The 22,571-nt window shown below is 40.6% G+C and overlaps 1 protein-coding gene across 1 annotated transcript in view; it reads left to right on the top strand.

The window, feature by feature from the left end:
* Window positions 1–22,571, top strand: part of LOC117559810 (glycogen debranching enzyme-like) — a 131,376-nt gene that overhangs the window by 47,352 nt on the left and 61,453 nt on the right. Inside the window, exons 11-20 of the mRNA XM_034236497.1 lie at window positions 1,973–2,160; window positions 3,578–3,701; window positions 4,730–4,893; window positions 6,034–6,135; window positions 17,478–17,627; window positions 18,177–18,327; window positions 19,681–19,802; window positions 19,909–20,018; window positions 20,134–20,268; window positions 21,330–21,460. Coding sequence (XP_034092388.1) covers window positions 1,973–2,160; window positions 3,578–3,701; window positions 4,730–4,893; window positions 6,034–6,135; window positions 17,478–17,627; window positions 18,177–18,327; window positions 19,681–19,802; window positions 19,909–20,018; window positions 20,134–20,268; window positions 21,330–21,460 — 1,377 coding nt within the window. The remainder of the gene's footprint in view (window positions 1–1,972; window positions 2,161–3,577; window positions 3,702–4,729; window positions 4,894–6,033; window positions 6,136–17,477; window positions 17,628–18,176; window positions 18,328–19,680; window positions 19,803–19,908; window positions 20,019–20,133; window positions 20,269–21,329; window positions 21,461–22,571) is intronic.

The raw sequence follows: 22,571 nt of genomic DNA on the forward strand, positions 1-22,571 counted from the left end.
GAGAAATAGATATGAGGCGAAAACTGCAAATTGCTGTAAACCAAATATACTGTATATTGTTGTCTCTGTACACACACACTGTACACACACACACACTGTACACACACACACACACACACACACACACACACACACACACACACACACACACACATACACACACACACACACACACACACAAACACATTTCTCAGCTGATACCACTCTTCCACATCCATACCAACACACCTACATCTTATTAGTTGCATACAGTATGTATTTCAATGGCTGACAGGGCCCCATTATACAACAGGCCCAGAAACCAAGAAATGCATGTAATTCAATGGTAAAATGTCACATCTGGTGATATACAGTAAAAATGACAAATTGAACTATTTTCCTCCAAAATAAAACCCTGACATTACAAAATGCATGATTATATACCGGTATGGCGGAGAGATCAAAATATGTGGTTATAATGGGAGTGAATGGGAAATGTTTGCATGCAAGTAGCTAATGTGGGAGTTTTTTGTTTAATCTGATTTAGTGCAAAAACTAATAATGCACAAAACAAAATTGTGTTGCTAATCTTTGACATATCCAAGACTGTTATAAAAAAGTAATTCCCTAAATATGTATTATATGGAAAATAACAAATTGTCTCTGTTTTTATCATGAAAAACAACAACGATTTCATGTATTCAAAATGGCATTTAAAGGGTTAAAATCCTGAAAATGATTCAATATTTGGTATTTTTGATTAGGGCTGAAGTTGCTTTAAAGATTGAACCCAAGAAATTGGTGACAAAAATATTTTAATATAATGTTTTTATCAAAGTATTTTGCAGTGTACATTTTTATCTCGAATGGTCAATAAGCGTAGTCGATTTGTTACACAGTGAATTAAAGACCCATTTGAAATGTTTTAATTGGAATTCCAAAATAGATAGAGAAAATAGCCTTGTTACAAAAAATCAGGCCATTTTCACCAACACAACCAAAGTTATTACAAAATGAAACGTGAAAAATAACTCTCATGGACAAAAACGTCCACCGTGATACCGGAGGGTTAACATACCTGGTATGGATAATTTAATTTACCATAAATACCTTAAATTAGTAGGTTTTCGGCATACAGTGTTTTTAACACAAGCATGTGTAGCTAAAATAGCTTTGAGAACATACTAATTCTTAACAAATATTGATATATTACATTTGGTAGAATGCCAGCAATCTACTTTGGTAATTGAAAGTTAAAGTAAACGTCAAAGAAAATACTTTAATATGATGGTAAACAATTATGTGGCAGTATTCAAGAAGTAAAAAAAACGTTGTTGGCAAAATTATTTAATACAGACTCATAATCAGAAGTCATTAAAAGTGTTAACATTTAGTAAAATAGGTGTGTAATGTCAAACACACTCAAGCATGTCATAAGGTTTTTAAGAAATAATAGTTTATTTATGTATTCACTCTTGAATTACACAGGGATAGAACAGTGGAGTTAGAGTAAGTCTTTCGCAAGTTATTTAGTACTTAAGTACTAGAGGTCAGAGGATCCAATTGCGTTCCAGGCATGCAGAGTGGAGGGTATAAAAGGAAGCAATCTCAAAAAGAGCTGGTGAAAAGTCAGGAAAGGTCAAGGGTTATTTCTGATTCACACAGAACCTGTCTTTGATGCTCCTTAGAGCACACAGATATGTTGTTATCTTCTCTGTGGGAAACCAAGAGTAGGGGTGGATAAACAAAAACCTCTACCTCCCCACATGCCCTGAAAAGTTTAATTGATATAACATGTCAAATAAAATGGGGGGCGAAATGTAAATGCTAGGAAATGTAAAGTCCACAGGGTGTCTTTAATGTGATTTGCAACATCATCTTTACCTGTGCAAATGTGCACAGGTAAGGTAATTCAAGTCAGATAAATCATATAGAGATATTTACACTCCCAAGGTTCGTCATAAATCATTTCTTACTGTCATAATGTCTGCAGGCTCACAGGTCTACTTGCGGAGAGAACTGGTCTGCCAGGGTGACACTATCAAGCTTCGTTATGGAGAGAAACCAGAGGACAGCCCTTACCTATGGGCCCATATGAAGACATACACAGAGATTACAGCCAGAGTCTTCTCAGGTCTATGCCTGGTCAACTGTCTGTCCACCCCTCTGCATGTTTCTGAGGTACTCTCTAACTTCTCTTTGTATTTCAGTGCAAGCAGAGCTGGCTTATCATGGTATTCCTGAGCATATACTTTTCAAGCTGTTTATTGTAACATGTCTTGTTTTGTTAAAAGCAATCATTGTGTACATATTTAATCTTTGAATCCAAAAAAAAAAATTCTAATTCAAAAGCTTGTATTGTCATTGTACAGAATACAACGAGATGTATAGTCACTGCTCCAGCGAGTGCTTTAAAAACAGACATATTAAAACACAGATTAAAAGGTCTGACAGTTACGACCAGCAAATAGTGCACACACAGCTTCGGATCGTCATGTAGATGACCAGGATTAATAAATAAATGAATAAAATAGAATTATGATAAAATATATATGCTATATATTACAGTGTATACATAGAGGCAGACCATTGCACAGTGGGGATATGGGGAATTATTTTTGCGTGTTTAATGTCCTAATGGCCCATGGGAAGAAACGGTTTGTGAGTCTGGAGGTGCGGGCTTTCAGTGAACGGTAGCGCCGGCCTGAGGGCAGCAGGTCGAACAGATGACGGGCTGGGTGGGATGAGTCCTTCAGGATGGAACTGGTCCTCCTGAGGCAGCGAGAGCTGGTGATGTCTTCCAGGGAGGGCAGAGGGCAGCCAATAATCCTCTGGGCCGTGTTAATGACCCTCTGCAGAGCCTTCCTGTCGGCAGCCGAGCACCCTGCATACCAAGCAGAGATGCAGTATGTGAGGACGCTCTCAACTGTAGAGCGATAGAAGGTCACCAGCAGCTTCTGATTCAGATGGTTCTTTCTGAGCAGTCTCAGGAAGTACAGTCGCTGCTGGGCCTTCTTTATCACTGCCGTGGTGTTTGTGAACCAGGTGAGCTCCTGGGAGATGTGGACTCCCAGGAATTTAAATGAAGGCACCCTCTCTACACAATCCAATAGCATTGCTACTCCTTCTGCCCTCCCCTTCTTCATTAAGAGAGCACTTGGTTTCTGAATTACCTGACCTATTAAATTAATTTAAATCACATCTCTGCCAATTTCCAAGCATCTTAGTGCCAGCGCTGGAACTCGCTGGAACTACTTACTTTATGCACTTCCCAAGCTGGAGGTTTTCAGAGCTGCCCAAAAACCAGCAAAGCCTCACCCCAAGCAGCCCCCCCCAAAACACAGAATAAATAGATGGTCATTTCCCAAATAAATTAAGAAAAACAACAAAGAACATCCATATTTAGTGATCAATATGACCCAGACAAGTGATTTCCTCTGGAATTGGTTAAATACATATTATGAGTATCTCTGGCTTGTACACATTTGATCTAATCCCAAATCCCATGGTATTATGAGTTTGTAAGGAAACACACATTAAGCTATGGTCAATATACTGCAGATTAATTGCTGTGTACATTATGTGTTGTTCCTTTTAGGCGATGCTTTCAGCAGCCAGATCCATCAAGCCTAACCTATATGTGATAGCTGATATCTCTACCAGCAGTCAGCATATTGAAAATGTCTATGTAACACGCCTGGGAATCACAAGTTTGGTGCGAGGTACTGACAATCTTTGCAACTTACTATTGTTATTTATCTTCCTTGTGTTTTCACTCCTGTGTTTCTCTATCAACCTGATTTTTTCTTTTAACTTTTTGCCATGATTACGCTCTCCTAGGTGAACCACTGGTGTGCCCTATATCCTGCAGTTTTAAAGAAGACTTGAATCTAGAGAATCCTAACCTTTTGTCAATCAAACGTCAACATCTTTGACAAAAAAAACATGTTTTTTGCATGTCTATGAAGCAGATAACGATTAGTCAACACTGGTATAATAAGTGTATATTTGATCAATTAGATGACAGTGGTGGCTGTGTAGTATTCTTTCCAACTCTGTACTCAAAACCATTTTTTTCTAATAATTCCAGAGCAACGTCCAAAAGTGTAACGTCCAAAAGTCAAAATGTATTTGAATAAATAGTTGTAATTGTTCTAACTAAATATCCACCTTTATTGGCGTTGAAATACTTATATTATATATAAAATATCTCAAGTCAGCCATCTTGGAAAGTACAATTTAGTGGAAGCGTTGTGCAAGTTACAGCTTGCAACTGTCACTGCATCTTTCTTCGGTTTGCATAAATCACACAGTAGTTTGGTAGGATGAGATTATTCAAGCCTTCAGGGACATCTGTGTTTTTTTTATTAGTGGCCATAGTCAGATAATTAGGTTATGAGACCACTCATAAAGATGTTATAGCTAAACAAAATACAACTGTTAAATGTAAGAGGAGAAAAAAAAAGATTCCTTACTGTACTGCGCATTCAAAAAATCGTTATATTTGAAAAATATCAAAAATGTGAATTATTGCAACCTGAACCATTAGGTTAGACATTTAATGCCTCTAACTCACTTTATTAATTACCAGTAACCATACCAATACTGGAATTAAATAGCATTAAACAGCATTTTATTCAGGTGGCATGTTGCAGTACTACTTGGTGATTGCACTTTCTACATAGTGAGTGTTTTAGTCATTACTCTCCATGCTGATGTGATTTATAGTAGCTTCTCTTCCATTTGTTAGATGATGTAGGTTCCTCAGAGAGGCAGGAGGATTGGGATTATCAGTCCTGGTTTGGCAAGGAGCCAGTAGGTGCCTTCTCCCAGCCCAGCCATCGGCCTCTGATCCCAGCTGTTACTCATACAATGTTCATGGACAGAAGCCCCAACCATCACAGCCCCATCCAGGTCTGCTCATTTCAAATATAAACAATTCTTCCAAATATTATGCTCTTGCTAACTGACATTGTTGCTACTGCCACTGCTAAATCTACTGCTTTGGGGACAGCTTGCCAGGCAATAATCAATACATATTAGCTCAGACTGGTACTATTATTACCCTATTATTACAGTGGCAAGAAAATTCATTTATTTATACATTTGTACTTAAATATGGTCTGATCTTCATCTGAGTTACAATAATCAACAAACACAATTCGTTTTTAATAATAGCACACACATTTTTGTTTTGTTCTTGTCCATATTAAAATAATAATAATAACTGAAGCTCAGTTTAAGTTGAGTGGTGCAGCAAGACAATGACTCTAAACATGGAAGTAAATGTAAAAGAGAATGGGTTAGTACAAAGGAAATCTGCCTTTTAGGGTGGCCAAATCAAAGCCCAGACCCTATCCGAATATAAATGCTGTGGAACGGCCTCAAGAGAGACGTTAACACCAGAAATCCTAAGAATATGACTGAGCTGAAGCAGGTTAACCCTATAGCTACCGGAAGCGCTTGTTAGAGACTATTGCTGCAAAATAAGTCTTGACCGGTTATAAAAATCTTAGGGTCCACTTAATTTTTTCCGCCAGCAATGAGAATGAGAAATTAATGAGTGTGTTAAATAAAGACATGAAATATTAAACATTTTGTTTGTTTTCAGATTAAGCTCATTGTGTCTTGAATTGTGACTCAGATCACATGTTATGACCAGTTTGTGAATTAAACAGGACATTTCAAAGGGTTAACATACTTTTTATTGCCATTGTATGATTGAAAGTACAAACACCTTCCATAATCTGATAGGATGATTGGTGGTTCAAATGTATCAAAGCATGAACATAACATATAGATAGATTTTGAAGTATTTTATTGCTGCTATGTAACCTTTTGTGCACCAAGCTGAAATGAAACATATTAAATATGAGTATAGGTATTTATTTGCATGAACAGGCAAAATGATCAGTGAATGCTTTACACTTAATAATGTATTTAAAAAAACTAATCAGGATTTACTAAAATAATGTCAAAAAGTGGGATATGTTGAGTTATTTAATTGTTTATTTTAACCATATCAGGCACTGTTGACCTGTTGTGTTCTTTCAGGAGAGTTCAGTGTACGATGTCTTGCCCAGATCAACCCTGGTTTCTATGGCCTGCTGTGCAACAGGGAGCACCAGAGAATATGATCAGCTGCTTCCTCAACAGGTAAGATAAAATCCGTGTGAAGTACCAGAAACTGTAACTGTAAGTGATTTGAAAAGTGTTAAATTGACTTCATTTAAATATCACTCTTCTAGTCTCCCAATGCTCAAAGTGCTTTACAATACCAGCCAACATTCATCCATTCACACACACTGATGGCAGATGCTATCATACATACAAGATGCCAACATACTAGGGATGTGCATCTCCATCACTGAGGCCGATGCAATGCGCATCTCAATACGTTGCCAACGATACGATACATTAACGATACATTTGAAGCACCGGGCGATGCGATACGATTTACCCCTGTTGCGATACAGTTTGGTACAACAGAGGATTTAGTTGTATTCCTTATATCAGTGGTTCCCAAACTTTTTGTGCCTAAGGCACACCAAAGGTAAGCAATGCCAGGATAAAACCCGCAAGGCACTGAAGGATTCAAAATCAGAGGAACTGTTGGAAAACAATAAACAACAAGAAACAATTTCATCACCTGAATTAGTAAAAAGATTGGACGCACTAGAGGAGATGATAATTAAGCAAGCAGAGAAACAACAAAACTACACCAGAGAGCTTATCACACAGCTCATCTCCCAAGACATACAGGTGAGCCCACCTAAGGAGGGAGACAGTGACTCTGTAACTGAGGATGATACTTCACCTACGTGGTCAGATGTTGTCAGGAAGAAAACAATACACGATAAGGTACTAGTCAAATCGGCAATCAGGGAGTTTACGAGAGAACAACAGTCAGAAGAGAGCAGAGAGAAAAACATTGTTATACACAGATTACAAGAAAGTGAGGACGAAAATATAGATGCCAGGAAACGGCATGATGAAGATACGATAAACGATCTGATAAAAAACGAGTTGGGAATCGAAGGGGTTTTGGCATCAAAGGTGATACGCCTCGGGACCCGAGAACCGGAAAAAAACAGACCAATGCTGATTACCACAAATTCCACTTTCGAGAAACGAAAAATAATGTCAAGTCTCCACAAATTGAAGAACGCATCAGCAAAGTTCAAGTTAATAAGTGTGGCAAACGACCTCTCCAAAGAAGAACGGGAACAGAGGAACGACCTTGTCAAGAAAGCAAAAATCAAAATGGAAGAGGACGGAACGAACATGTGGCGGTTCAAAATACAAGGACCAGTGTGGGACATGAAAGTTGTTTGGCAAAAAATCAAACCAAATTAAAACATGACAGAACCCACAAATACATAAATAATAACAACTCAGAGAGTAGTAGAGGACTTTCTAAGGGCCTTCAATGTCTTTACACTAATGCAGATTATGTTATGAATAAGAGAAATGAACTGGTAGCAAACATTGATAAATATGACCCAGATATTATAGCTATTAGTGAAGCACTTCCAAAAAACCCACAAGTACCAATCCAGTTATGTGAATTGAACATCAGTGGATATGACATTTTCAGCAATCTAGATGAGGGTAGAAGAGGTGTCTGTATCTACACGAAATCCTACCTCAGAGCAGTACCTAAGAACTTGAAGGGCTGTACATCCACAGAATCTGTGTGGTGTGAAATACAACTCCGCAATACGGACCGTCTTCTGGTTGGATGTGTCTACCGGTCACCAAACTGTCAAGATATTGGCAACTCTGGAACTAGAAGTTTAGTTGACGAAGCTTCCTCACTAAACCGCAGCCACGTTTTAATTATGGGAGACTTTAACTATCCTGAAATTGGTTGGCAACCCGTACGGGCACCAGAGAGTGAAAACCACCCTGCATCCATGTTCCTTGAATGCTTGAGAGACTGCTACGTATTTCAACATGTAACAAAACCAACTCATGCAAGAGGAAACCAAACCCCACACGTGCTTGACCTAATTATCACAAATGAGGAGGGAATGGTTGAGGATCTATGCCATGAAGCACCACTAGGAAAAAGTCACCATGACTGCCTGTCTTTCAAATTTCTATGCTACCATGAGATATGCGACAATCCAAACCACAAGTTCATCCTTGATAAAGGAAATTATGAAGGCCTGAAACAGGAAATGATTGGGACAGACTGGGCACAGACCTTTGAAAACAAGTCAGCTTCAGCACAGTGGGAGGCCATGGAAGAAAAAATCCTAACAAGTTGCAAGAGGCACATCCCTATGTCGTCGGGAAAAAGTAAGAAAAATCGCTCTACTCCGGAATGGATAAATGATAGAATCAAACATCAAATCAAATCAAAAAGTGCAGCTTACACCTTACAAAGGTTATCTGGTACAGAGAGTGACCGTTGTTCCTATGCAAAATTGTGCAACCAAGTTAAATGGGAGTGTCGGAAAACTAAAAGAGAGCATGAAAGAGAAATTGCAAAGGAAGCCAAAGAGAATCCGAAAGCTTTTTATAAATATGCCAGAAGCAAGCTAAAAGTCAATGCCACAGTCGGAGATCTGAAAAAGGCTAATGGCAGCCTGGCTCAAAATGACAAGGACAAAGCCAATACACTAAATTCCTTCTTTGCTAGTGTGTTCACAAAGGAGGATACCTCCTCAATACCAGACTTCCAGGACAGACCATTTAATACTACACTAAATAAATTGGACTTCACATCTAAGGACATCCATAAAAAACTATCGAACTTAGATGCCTCAAAAGCATCAGGACCGGATGGCATCTATCCCAGGATTCTCAAAGAACTGTGACGAACTAGATGAACCCTTACTTACCATATTTAAAAAATCGCTTGATGAAGGTGTGGTACCACAGCCTTGGAAGGATGGTCATGTAACTCCTATATTCAAAAAAGGTGACCGAAGCAATCCTGGAAACTATAGGCCTGTCAGCCTTACAGCAGTAGTATGCAAACTCCTTGAATCCTTGGTGCGTGATGCCATCATAGAACATCTTGACTCAAACAACCTATTATCAGACCGCCAACACGGCTTCGTCCAGGGCAGAACCTGTTCAACCCAACTCCTGGCCTGCCTTGACATATGGTCTCGTACCCTTGACGAAAGAGGAAGTCTCGATGCCATTTATTTGGATTTCCAGAAAGCATTTGATACTGTACCTCACAAAAGATTACTGAATAAGCTCTATGGGTATGGTATCCGTGGAGACATACTCACCTGGATCTCAGACTTTCTCAAAAACAGGCGACAGAGAGTCTTTGTTAACGGGAAACCATCTGGATGGTGCCCAGTTCTCAGTGGAATTCCACAAGGTAGTGTCCTGGGTCCTGCACTGTTTGTCCTCTATATCAACGACCTACCGGATAATGTGAGCTCCAGGGTCCAGATGTTTGCAGATGATATTAAAGTCTTCAAGGAAATTAAGTGTAAAGAGGATGCAGAAAAACTCCAGTCAGATCTCAGAGAAATACAAAGATGGTCCGAGTGTTGGCAGCTCAAATTCAATGCAGCAAAGTGCAAAGTAATGCACTTAGGTTTTCTGAATAAAAAATATGAGTATAATATGGGTGATAATTCAAACACTATAAACCTATCCGAGACTCAGAATGAAAAGGACCTTGGTGTGAATGTTGATAATACCCTGACATTTAGTGACCATATCCGTCGGGCAAGTAACAAAGCCAATGGTATCCTAGCAATGATCCGCAGATCATACACTTATTTGGACTCTGACGTAGTACGTAGTTTATACATCTCTCTTGTACGGCCACTCCTCGAGTATGGGAATGTCGCTTGATCCCCCATGTACAAAAAGGATGCTGAGCTCATCGAGAAAATACAGAGAAGGGCAATGAAGCTGGTTCCAGAACTAAAGGACCTACCATATCAAGAACGACTGCAACGTCTTAAAATCCCGAGTATGTATCCTTATCCTTGGTGGCACTGAGAGGGCCACTCGCAAGTCCTGTTCAACAGAGAGCCGTGACCTCCTGTTGTTCTTCGTGTAAATCAGAGTAGAGAATGCCAACTCCAGAGATGGGGTCGTTACTAAATGTTTTTAATATATTACATATTACTTTTTTAAAAAAGTAATATATTACACTACTTCGTTACTATCTACATAAAGTAACTCGTTACTTTACTCGTTACTTTACTCGCCGAGCACGTACGAACTGCGCATGCGTGAGTGGCAATAACTTTCCTTACCAGCAGGCGGCGGTAGTGTGTATTTGTCATTCAAAACAGGCAACAACCGGAAGACAGAGAAGAAGAACAGACTACGTGATAATAAACAAACAACAAATAGCTGTGCGGTAGCTTCACCTTAGCATGTGTTCTTTGCAGGTGTTTGTTGAGGTTTGACGTAGTGTTTACAGCAATGGATAACAGCTAGTGATGGCAAAATGAAGCTTTGAATGAAGCGTCGAACCACTTGGACAATTGTGTCGGAAATAGGTTCATTTCTCGAAGCTTCAGTTACAGCGACCTCTCCTGGCGAAGTGCAAGGCTGCAGTGGGTTTAACGTATCTTTGCCTTGAAAAATATTCGACGCACACACACACTAAGACTGAATATCATGTTCTATTTGCAATTAAAGATTGATAATTGTGTGTATTGGGTTATTGAGAAGAGACTAGAGAGTGCTGGAAACATTTTTGGGCGGAGAGTGCCTTTTATCAGTTATTAAAGTATTAAAGTTGAAAAGCAATGATTAAAATACATCCATTCCAGGCTTTGAACCAGCTGCGCGGAGGACATCGCCGCATCCTGGCCGCCGGCTCTACCCACTGGGCTATCTATTCCTTAAAATATTGAACTGTTTTTATATTACTGATAATTGTCTTTTTGTTCACAACTTCTCCACATTTCGAAGTGTTTCCCGAGCCAGAACGACCGATCTTTCTTCCTGGCTTGCTCTATAATGATCCAATTCAAATGCAATACCAACAACAACTCAACAGCAACAACGCAAACTACGACAACAACCCACACATTGCGCATTGTTTAGAGCGGTCATAAAGTGTTGAAGCGCTCAAATTTGAAACTGTTTCAACCTGTCACCTGTCAGAATCGAGACGAGGCAGTGCATTGAATCACCTGATTGGACAGCGAACCAGTGAGTTGATTCATTCAGGAAATGAAGCAGTTGCTGCTTCGGACGTCACATGTCACGTGATTTGAAGCAGTTGCTGCTTCGGACGTCACATGTCACGTGATTTGAAGCAAGCTTCGAAGCACTGCTTCTATGGAATAGGAAGTCCAGGGTTGAAGCTCCGTTCGAAGCTTCAGTGTCAAACTGCCATCACTAGTAACAGCTTCTGGCCTGGATACAGTTTGCACCTCACCGTCACATTCCTGTAATAATAATGGACATACCTCCACCCCTCGAAAATTATCGCTGACTCAGCCATGTTTATGCAGCACTGCACGTGGAGATGTGGACGCACAAGTCGCGCAGATTACGTACATATAAACCTACAAAGTACTGATATAGTAAATTAAAAAATAATTATTTTTGTGTAGTTGTATATTGCAATAATAACGTATGGTTGTCACAAAATCCCACGGCACACCTGGACTTGCCTCACGGCATACCGTTTGGGAACCACTGCCTTATATACAGCATATCATAAATTAACAAAAAAGTGCTTCACATATTTGGTTCCCTCTACTAGTACTGCGCATTATGCTGTTTATTTTTACCTTAAAAAAAACAAACACTTGGACCTTTCACAAACAGGCCTTTTCAGTGGAGTGGTTTCTATATGAACAATAAAGAATACAAATAACTATTATTTTTCGGTGCGCTGTGTTTCTCTTTCTCCTCGACTTCCGTGTTTGTTGATAACTAAGACTCTCGGCCTCTGTAGTGGCGAAGCAAAGATCAAAGATCGTCTCTGCTGTGTGCTGACAGGATGAGAGGATATTATATGAATGAATCGTTTTTTTACCGATGCAAAGACGCTACAATCGATGCATCGCGCAAATTCAACCCAAACTGTAGCCGATGTGCACTCTTTCAACCGGTGCACTCGTATTTTGAACGTTTGAGCCGGTGCACCGATGCGAATCGGTGAATCTTAACATCCCTACAACATACTCATCAGGTGTGATGATGGGTCTAGAGTCTTGTTGAAGGACACTTTGACACTCTCTGGACGAGACAACGACTTAACCAGGGGTTTAGGGGGTTATTTAGACAGCATGTATAGCAACATTATATACAATATGTCATTATTGTTTTTTTCAGATCTATCAGTTATGTCAAGATATACCTTGATCCTGTCTACGACTACCATTGAAGAAAAGTAACCTTCTGATCTCTTCTGATTGCTGTTCAGGGATTGACCTTGACTGTTTGTACTTTGAGAGATGGAGGGAGATGGACGCTGGCGCTGCTTGTTCGCCGCTTTCTCCTTTCTAGCTCTAGCTCCAATTTAAGTTGTTTTGTTTTGTTGGTTTTCGTTGTTGTTAGATGTTACCTTTCAACAACTAACTTATATATTTAGCTGACTGTATCTCTGCCTCTACCAAAATACAAACTGTGTTTTGGATAACGGCCCCTACCTGTTGCTCACCTTCCACTGCTATCGACAGCTCCCGGATAGCAAACGCTAGCTGGCTAACTGGCAGCCTATTTGGTTTCCAACGAGCTAGTCAGCTCCCTGCCGTGAGCTCCCGGTTACTATTGGCCCAAATTCTTCCATTACTGTTCACCATCGCTACTGTGAAATATCTCCCGGACAGCCTTTCAGCTATCCCGGTGCGGTTAGCCCAAGGACAGGTGCCTCCACGGCTAGCCGTCAAACAGCCTGCCGACTAACCTGCTTTGACACAGACTGCTTCTCCCAGCTTCTTCTCCTCCTGCCATGCTATGAATCATCATCTCATTCTGCCAAACAGTTTTCAAGCTCTGTCTATGGCTAACAGCTAGCTCCAGGCGAGAACCTGCGGCATGTTGTCAAAGTATTCCATCCCGCAACTGCTGAGTCTCAACAGCTACACAACCCCAACGTGCATCTCAGCCATTAAACAACTTGGAATACTACGCCAACCTCATTACATCCACAGAGGCTCTCGTAGAAAGTATGTTTACAACCAACCGTGCCCGTCTGTATCATCCATTCCTTCCATCTGGACCACTGTCGCACGTCTGCCAGGTCATCACAGCGCTGACGCTCTCGGTGTAAATAGCACGGGAAATACCGCGAGACTGCTACACACTGAGCTGTGCGGAAAACGTGGAGTGGAGTCCAGTTTACTCCGGACCCTACAGAAACCCACCATTTCATCTACTGTCAAAAATATAACTGTTTAATGCACAATCCCTTACAAACAAATCGGCATTCATACAAGACCACATCATGGACTTTGCAGGTCTCCCTTGAAAAAGAGATCTATGATCTCAATGGGACCAATCTGGTTAAATAAAGGTTTGAAATGGACAAGGGAATAGACTTTATGTGCCTCACGGAAACGTGGCAACCAGCCACGTTTCCACCAGAGGTTTACTGTGCTCTAAATGATGTCTGTCCCCCTGGCTACAGCTACCTGGAAAAAGCTTGCAGCACTGGTCGTGGTGGCGGCTTAGGAATAATACATAGAAATGAACTGGAACTGTCCCCCCTGCCTCTGCATATACTATCCTCATTTGAATGCTTTGGATTTAAATGTAAACCCCCCCCTCCCACTGACAATACTTATCATCTACCGGCCACCCAAACCCAACTCAGCTTTCATTCCAGAGATGCACGATCTTCTCACTAAACTCTGCGCTACCTCTGCCAACATTATAATACTAGGAGACATACATATTCACGTTGACGCCCCCTCCTGTCACTATGCAGCCGAGTTCCTACACCTTCTGGACTGCCTCAAACTAACACAACATATTGATGCCCCCACACACACTAGGGGACACACACTTGTAATCACAAACTATGCCCCCATTAGTAAACTATCAGTTTACGATCTAGGTGTGTCGGATCACAAGGCCATCTCAATGGAGCTGCCACTGCTGCTACCCTACACGATACCCAAGAGTCAAATCCGTTTCAGAAATCTGAAAAACATCAACCCGGACACCATGATGTCGGATCTCCAGCATCTCTCCACAATAACTCCTACTAGGCCTGTCGCGATAAGCAATTAATTGACTTATCGTAGGATAAATAAAAATGAACTCGATAACTTTTCTGACCTCGATAAATTGCCGTTTACATGCGTGTTTGTTTACATAAGGATGTGACCAGCATTTTAGCCAGGCGCGCAGTGGCTGCCGGGCCCGGCGCGCTGTGAGGGGTGGGGCTCACACACAGCCAGGTCAGGACACTCCGTGCAACAGTGTAGCAGCCAAATGAATAATATAGAGCCAAGCAGGAGACAACGTGTGACTTACTCTCGAGGGGAATTTGAAGTTAAATGGAATTGGTTGAGAAACCAAATTCCACATCTCCGGTGTGGGAATATTTTGGATTTAAGCCAAATCAACGAGGCGAACCTACGGACTTGAATGAACCGTTATGTCGCATTTGTTTTAAAAAGATAGCAACAAAAGCTAGCAATACGACCAACCTTAAACTGCACCTGAAACACACAACCACCCCATTCCGTTTTCCCAGCTGGGAGCAAACACGGCAGCTAGAGATGGAGAGGCCCCACCTTCCCGACAGTTTACAATCAAATATGCATTTGCCCGACAATGCAAAGATGTTGGTGTTCCTTGCTCGAAAACTTTGAAATACAGATTTGGATATGGCCTGTTGAGGCATATGGGTCTTTGTATGGACAGTGGACTGTACACTTGACTTGTTTTAAGGATGTTTTTTTTGCTTGTGAGACAATGTGTGCTCATATTTATGTATTTATATAGATAGATAGATAGATAGATAGATAGATGGATGGATAGATAGAGAGAGAGATCTCTGTTTTCCAGCCTGAGTCTATTTAATGTATTGTTTTGGTTGTGTGTGATTTAATTATTTTTTTATAATTTAATTAATTTGTTTTATTTATTATATATAATTTATATAGTTGAATATTATTTCACATTTCATTTGCAATGTTGAATGTTCAATAAAAAGTTCTGTTTGAAAGGATGTACTTGAATTATTATTATATATTATCATTATGTCAGTGGTCTAAACTGGTCTTACAACGGTGCCGACAATATTATCGTTTATCGCAATGATTTCCAGGAAAATGTGTCGTCCAACAAAATTAATTATTGTGACAGGCCTGACTCCTACATCAGTCAATGAATCTGTGGACGTTTACAATAAATCTCTGAACAGTCTCCTGGATCGCCACGCCCCTGTCAAAACCACAACAGTCACTTTCTCACGCTCAGCCCCCTGGTACACCTGTGAGCTGAGGAAAATGAAGACAGCGAGGCGTGTCCTTGAGCGGCGCCTCAAGGCTTCAGGACTCTCTGTTCACAGACAGGCATACCGGGATTACCAAAAGGCCTACGCAAAGTCCCTCAAAGACACGCGGTAAAAATTCTACTCCACTATCATCAACAATAGCGCTGGCAACTCCAAGCAACTTTTTTCCACCATAAATCATCTCCTCAAACGTCAGACTCCCCTACACAAAGACACCACAGATTAGCAGTGTGATAATTTCATCACATTCTTTAGAAAAAAAGTAGAGACCATCCACTCTCTCCTCTCAAACTCCGCTGCTCTGCCAGTCCAGACCATCAACCCCCAGCCCGAACCTACCCAGCCTCTTTGCTGCTTCACTGACATGAAGTTGAGGCCATCATCAAAAAGATGAAACCTTCCACCTATGCCCTTGACCCCTTTCCCTTGGTTAAATCTAACATTGGTGAAATAAATCCGCTGATCACTTCAGTGATAAACCACTCCATCCAGTCTGGTCATGTTCCATTGCCATTAAAAGCTGCTGTCATCAAACCATTGCTCAAAAAACCCACCTTAGACCCTGAAGTCCTTGCTAATTACAGACCCATCTCCAACCTGCCATTTATATCCAAGGTACTGGAGAAAGTAATTGCCATTCAGATCCAGGAACATCTCAAACAGAATAACCTCTTTGAAAAATTCCAGTCTGGTTTCCGCCAGAGCCACAGTACAGAAACTGCCTTAGTCAGGGTGACCAATGACCTGCTGATGACAGCTGACACCGGATCTCCATCTCTCCTCATCCTCCTGGATCTAACTGCAGCATTTGACACCGTCGACCATGTAATTCTACTCCATCGTCTTCGCTCGACAATTGGACTCTCTGACTCTGCGATAAACTGGTTCACCTCTTATCTCACCGGGCATGTCATCTTGGGAGCGACAAAATCACAAACACACTCTGTGACCTGTGGTGTACCCAAGGATCAGTCCTCGGCCCCACCCTTTTCACCATATACATTTCCCCCCTTGGTCGTGTGATCAGCCGGCATGGAATATCGTGCCATTGCTATGCAGATGACACACAGCTCTACATCAGAGTAAACCCAACCCCCTCTGCTCCTCTGCCATCATCCACAATAATAACATGCCTGGAGGAGATAAAGGTGTGGATGAAGCACAATTTCCTTCAGTTAAACAGCTCCAAGACTGAAGCCATTCTAGTTGGCACTCCACATCAGGTCCATTCATCCTCCATCACCAGCATCACCTTCTCTGGTCAGAACATTCCACTCTCATCAACTGTTACCAATCTGGGTGTTAAAATCGATCCTCACCTGACCTTTGAGGCCCACATCAAACAAACATGCAAGACCACCTTCTACCACCTCAGAAATATTGCTAAATTCCGCCCACACTCAGTCTGCCAGATTCTGAAAAGCTTGTCCACGCCTTTGTCTCCTCCAGGCTGGACTACTGTAACGCACTTCTCATTGGGATTCATAGCAAGAACATCCAGAAGCTGCAATACATCCAGAACAGCGTTGCTAGGATCCTGATGAGAGTACGGAAGTATGAACACATCACACCCATCCTCAAATCCCTGCACTGGCTCCCGGTCTCACTCAGGATTGACTACAAAATCACCCTCTTCACTTATCAGTGCATGCTGCATGCTCCCTCCTACATCAAATAATTGCTCACCCCACAAACCTCCACAAGAAACCTACGATCTGAAAAGGCAAACCTCCTCCTTCCCCCCAGGACAAAACTGAAAACCATGGGAGACCGAGCCTTCTGCTCCGCTGCTCCGAGACTGGAATGCCCTCCCGAACCAGCTGAGGACACCACAGACTGTGGATGCTTTTAAAAAAGGCCTAAAAACGCATCTTTTTAGAATAGCCTTTTACTAGATTTAAAAAAAAAAAACCATGCCGGCATAAATGTCACTGCTTTTATTCTGTTGTTTTTATTGTTTTTATTGTTTTTGTTGTTTTGTTTCACCCTTTTTACTCTGTAGCACTTTGAGTTGTGTTTACTCGAATGAAAAGTGCGCTTGTAAATACAATAGATTATTATTATTATTATTGTGCAGCTCTCCACAATGAAGGAGAATCAACAGTACACATGCTGGAACTCTGAGCCCCATACATCTAGCCAGGTCAACCTGCAGACTGGGATGCTTGCTGTAAAGCTGGCACTGAACAGGCTTCACCACAAGCTGGCTGCTGAGGGCTTTTCTCAGGTCTGTTCTCTCCCTGATATAAGTAGTTTGTCTAAGTGTTTGTACTGGTGCTTTGTCAAAGAAAATCACAATGGATTTTTTTGGTGGTGGGTTTTGAATACAGAGTAATGCCTAGAAAGCTTGAGGAGTTACAAACTTGACAATCTACAAACTGAATTGGAAAAGATAGCTAAAGTGATAAGGAAATTAACACAATTGACCAGGAGGATATTCAATTCAGTTGAGCAGGATAAGGAAATTCAGAGAGGATGATTCAGATAGGTGGAAAATTACAAAAAAGATTCAGAGGATTGGGGAATTGATTGACATTTTTTATTAGACGGGACATTTCAGTCTCATCACCATCAGCTTTGGGCATAGTGTCATGAAATAAAGAGATTGAATAGAACATTTAAAAAAACATAGAAAAGCCTTAAATGTAAAATAATAATAAAAACCCAACATGGTAATGTAGATTTTACCTACTTATAGGTACTGGTACTGGTATCCACTGGTTTGTCGTCATATTTTAAATCTGGTCTATCTGCTGTTATTTTCCTGGTTGTGCAGGTGTATGTGGAGCAGCTTGAGGAGTCCGTAGTTGCAGTAACCAGACACTGTCCCAGCAGCCACCAGTCTGTGGTAGCTGTGCTGCGAAGGGCGATCAAGAATCCAGAAACACACTATTATACAAATGATGTTCCACCCATGTTAATACCAGGTGATATGCTATTTTGGTTTTTCGTAGTGCATGGGTCAGTTCATAAAAAGAAAAAAGGTAGCATAATGCAATACATCGAGATCTGATACAGATAAACAAAATAAATGGAAAAATTACTTATAATAACAACATAATATCAAAAAACTGTTGTTTTAAAAAAAAAAGGTGGTCATTTTTTATAATAATAGAAACAATAATAATCATCATAATAATAAAAGTTAATTATGTTAACAACAACATTGTGTATCCTATTCATGAGGCCTGTACTACGAAGCTTGTTCAACATAACCTGGATATGTTTGAGTTAGCCGGTTGGCCTAATCCAAAACATACGCGCTCTCGCTAAACTGTCCTACGACGCTGGTTATCAAGTGGATCGCTCCAGCCAGCCGTGTCCTATCTAGTTAGGTGCGCGTTCACATGAAAGGGGTGGTATTTGGAGCATTCGACCAATCACAAACATGGAGAAGCGTACTGACAGCGCAGCGTCATACTTCCTGAATGAAAAGTCAACTATAATATTAGACATATGAAGAAGTGAAACTTTAAACATCCATGTCTTAAACACTTTATCCAGGATAAAAGCCACATAGCCACACCTGCAAGGTGAATACAGAAGTGTTTGAATGCGTACATTAACAGGTTTATGATATCACTGCCCCGTCTAAGACACGAGTGGATCTGACTTTAATTACATTTGACTCGAGTGTTTTGTCAACTAAATGTGTTGCTTAAAATAATACTTCTGCATACAGTATGTGACACTGTGAGTGTTGCACGGCCAGATACGGCTCAGCTGACTCAGATAAGAAAATATATGATACATTATGAAGTGATATGCCGCGGACTGTACTTAATGTTACTCTGATCCGGTTACTTATGTTGTGGCAGATATTTAATTAAGCTTTCTTAACGCTAATGTTATAATAGTCAGATTGCTCTGAAGATGGGAGGTGATATTCTATTAATGTTCACGTTCACACAGTCGGTGATTTTTGCTGGCCGTCTTTCCTGCAACTGCAGTTTTTCTGTATTTCCTTTCTTCTGTAATATGACTTGATCGCTTTAAACTCGGCACACTGAGCTCTGATTGGTCAACAGGCAGTGCTTTCACTGAGTTGATCTTAGCCTGCAACCTAACCTGCTCCGGGGCAGGTTAGCCGCTCAGCATAAGTTACCATGGAGATCTAGCCTGCTAAAAAAAGAACCAGCGTCGTAGGACCGGAAACCCCGAGTTTTCCCTGAAGTTAGCCGGCTAAGCAAAAATCCTGCTTCGTAGTACAGGCCTCTGATATGCCAACTGCTTTCCCTTTCAGATATTCCAGCTAACTGCTACTTTTTTCCTGTCTCTAGGTCGGATTAAAGAGGTGGTAGTGGAGGCTCGGACCATTGTGAACTGCACCAACTCCAACAAAAAAGATGACAACATGAGTGCTCTGCCAAACTGCACTATAGACATCAAAGAACACATCCAGGTATATAAACAGTATATATAATAATAATAATAAATGTTTTGCCACATGCAAAACTGCCCCATGGTTCATAATTCATGTTTTCAATTGTTTCAAAAATGTTTCCCAGCTGAATGATAGTAAATTGGTGAAAAAGGCTGACATGGTCTCAAAACACAACAGTGTTCTTCAGGAGGTAGCCTTTGAGAAGTTTACACCAGGCAGCATCATCATCTTCAGGTGTGTCAGCATGTGGATGGAGTGAAAGAATAGTCCTGTGCATACTTAGTCTAAATCATTGGATTAGTATGTCTGGGTGGGTTTGGTTCTAAATGTGATTTGTGTTCTTCTACAGGGTGACTCTGGAGCCTAGGTCCCATGAGAAGTTGGGGGCCCTGAGAAGCCACCTGATCCAATTTAGTCCTCAGTACCAGACCGGCTCTCTGGCTGAAAACAGCACACCATCTATTCTAACCAAGCCATTAATGATGTTTGTATGACTCAACACCTAAATTAACAATAACAACACCTACATTAACAATAATAAGTAGGGTTAGGGTATATTAGGTACAGCACACCATCTATTCTAACCAAGCCATTAATGATGTTTGTATGCCTCAACACCAGTACAAAAGTGGTGGGGCACAAACAACTTAGATGTCTATATATAAGCTTCTGCAGTGACGTGCAGTGAGGTTCATGGCTGGTGAGGCACTCTTCAGGTTTCACTGTAGACACTAATTAGAAGAACACAGACTAAAACAGCAATGTACAGACAAATCAGATGATTAAACATGATCTTAAAATATATTTTTTATATATTTTCTATTGCATTTTTTTGTAATCATTATTTGTAATACTTTCTGCTGACACTAGAACTGACTGCTCAACACCTAAATTAACAATAATAAGTAGGGTTAGGGTCTAATATTTGAATTTCATTGAACTACTTGAACAGTTATTTTGTAATTTGTTTATTGTGTAATGGAGGTTGAATAATTTCGATTGCTACTGTACGTTTAATAATAATAATAATAATAATACATTTTATTTTAAGGCGCCTTTCATGACACCCAAGGACAAGCAGTACAAGCGCTAGCCAATCAAACCGCGTGTTTGCTGGGAGAGACACACCGCAGGTCATTTCCTCATATTCCAAAAAATGGAGGAGAAATGTATCATAGCGGTAGGGAATCACCCGGTCTTGTACGATCAGTCCCTGTTCACCTACCGGGATACAAACCGGAGGAGCCAGGCATGGAGGGAGGTGGCAGAGATAGTGGGTGAAACTGGTAGGTTTTCGCCTGTTTGGGGAGTTTATATCCAGTTTACTTCGTAAACTGTATGTCGGGGGCGGGAGATTCATCTGATTGGTTGTTGGTCGCGTTGTTCGCGAGAACTCCCCAAGCTTCAGACACGCCCACCGCCAAGCTTGAACGCACGCCGCTGTGTGGACGGGCCGTTATGCCTATCAATGCATAGTTGTATATCTTATACCCATGTTCTTCTGCTTACTGTCATCATCATTGCTGATATGCTCTTCCTCCTTAGTATCATGTCCAAGCTGACCCTGGCTGACATGAATGTGCTCCTATACCACTGTGATGCCGAGGAAAGAGAGGATGGGAGAGGATGCTACAACATTCCTTCATGGTTACCTCTTAACTATGGGGGTTTGCAAGGTACTAAAGGTGTAATGTGTAATACCTATACACCTGCTATGAATAAATAGTGGCTGTCACTTCACCTCTTCAATACATACTCTATTTATAGCCATCAGTTATTTAATGTGACAATAGACAGCATTTCTGGATTAACTTAATCACTATGTAGTAGACGTTTATTGCATGTCAGAGCTCTCTGGATGTGATATCCCTTTCACCAGTAAAGACAAATACACTGAATCACTGACTATCAGAGAGCATTTGGCCAAAAAATACAATACAATAGCTTACATTTTATGTATTCCCATTATTGTGGAACAACTGGAGTAATGTTGACTGTGGAAACGTTATCAGGTAAAATAACCCGTTAACTGCGGCAAAGAAAGCTAAGAGGGAGAGTGATTTGGAGCTTTCCTTCTACTAAACTAGATTAGTAAATAACAAAACCTGTATTTTTAATAGGTTATTACTACCGGGTGTTTTATTGCATCTTTATAATAGAGATTGTGGTTTTTCTAATTTATATTGAGGATTTTGAAGGTTGTTTCTTACCTACTACTGTTAAATGTGATGGTTATTCTCGCATCCAGGAAAGAGAAGCTTAAAAAGGAGACTAAATGGAGTCTCTGAGATGTTTTCAAATTGGTACTTTAATTAATAAAAAAGGCGCGGTAAAGTCACAAACAGGATATTGTCCCGCTCCGAATGTTGTGACATGCTACCCACATCTGTAAACGATAACTTACTCAAATAAACTGTACCTTCATTTAATATCCAACAATAATAATATCTCGACGTCTATAGTTGTAGTGTTGAAATCAGTAGGTTTCGGTGTGCAACATCATATCATATCGCTGCTAAATTCACCTCTACAGGAAATGGTATATTAGCCTCATGCTAAATGCTAACCGGAGGTGAAGGATTTTCAGAATAAAAGTCTAACTGGTTGTGCACAAGAACTTCTGGTTTTTCAGTATAAAACAGCATTTAAACTAAAGGTACATTTAAGGTACATTATGCCATCAAAACATTGATTTTAATTTCTAACAGTCTTACACACCTAAAAAGTGTGTATAATACTGAAATCAATGAGTTCTTCATCTGAACTCTGCATAGTACATAACTCATA

The sequence above is a fragment of the Gymnodraco acuticeps genome, unplaced genomic scaffold (assembly GCF_902827175.1).
Source record: "Gymnodraco acuticeps unplaced genomic scaffold, fGymAcu1.1, whole genome shotgun sequence".
Lineage (NCBI taxonomy): Eukaryota > Metazoa > Chordata > Actinopteri > Perciformes > Bathydraconidae > Gymnodraco > Gymnodraco acuticeps.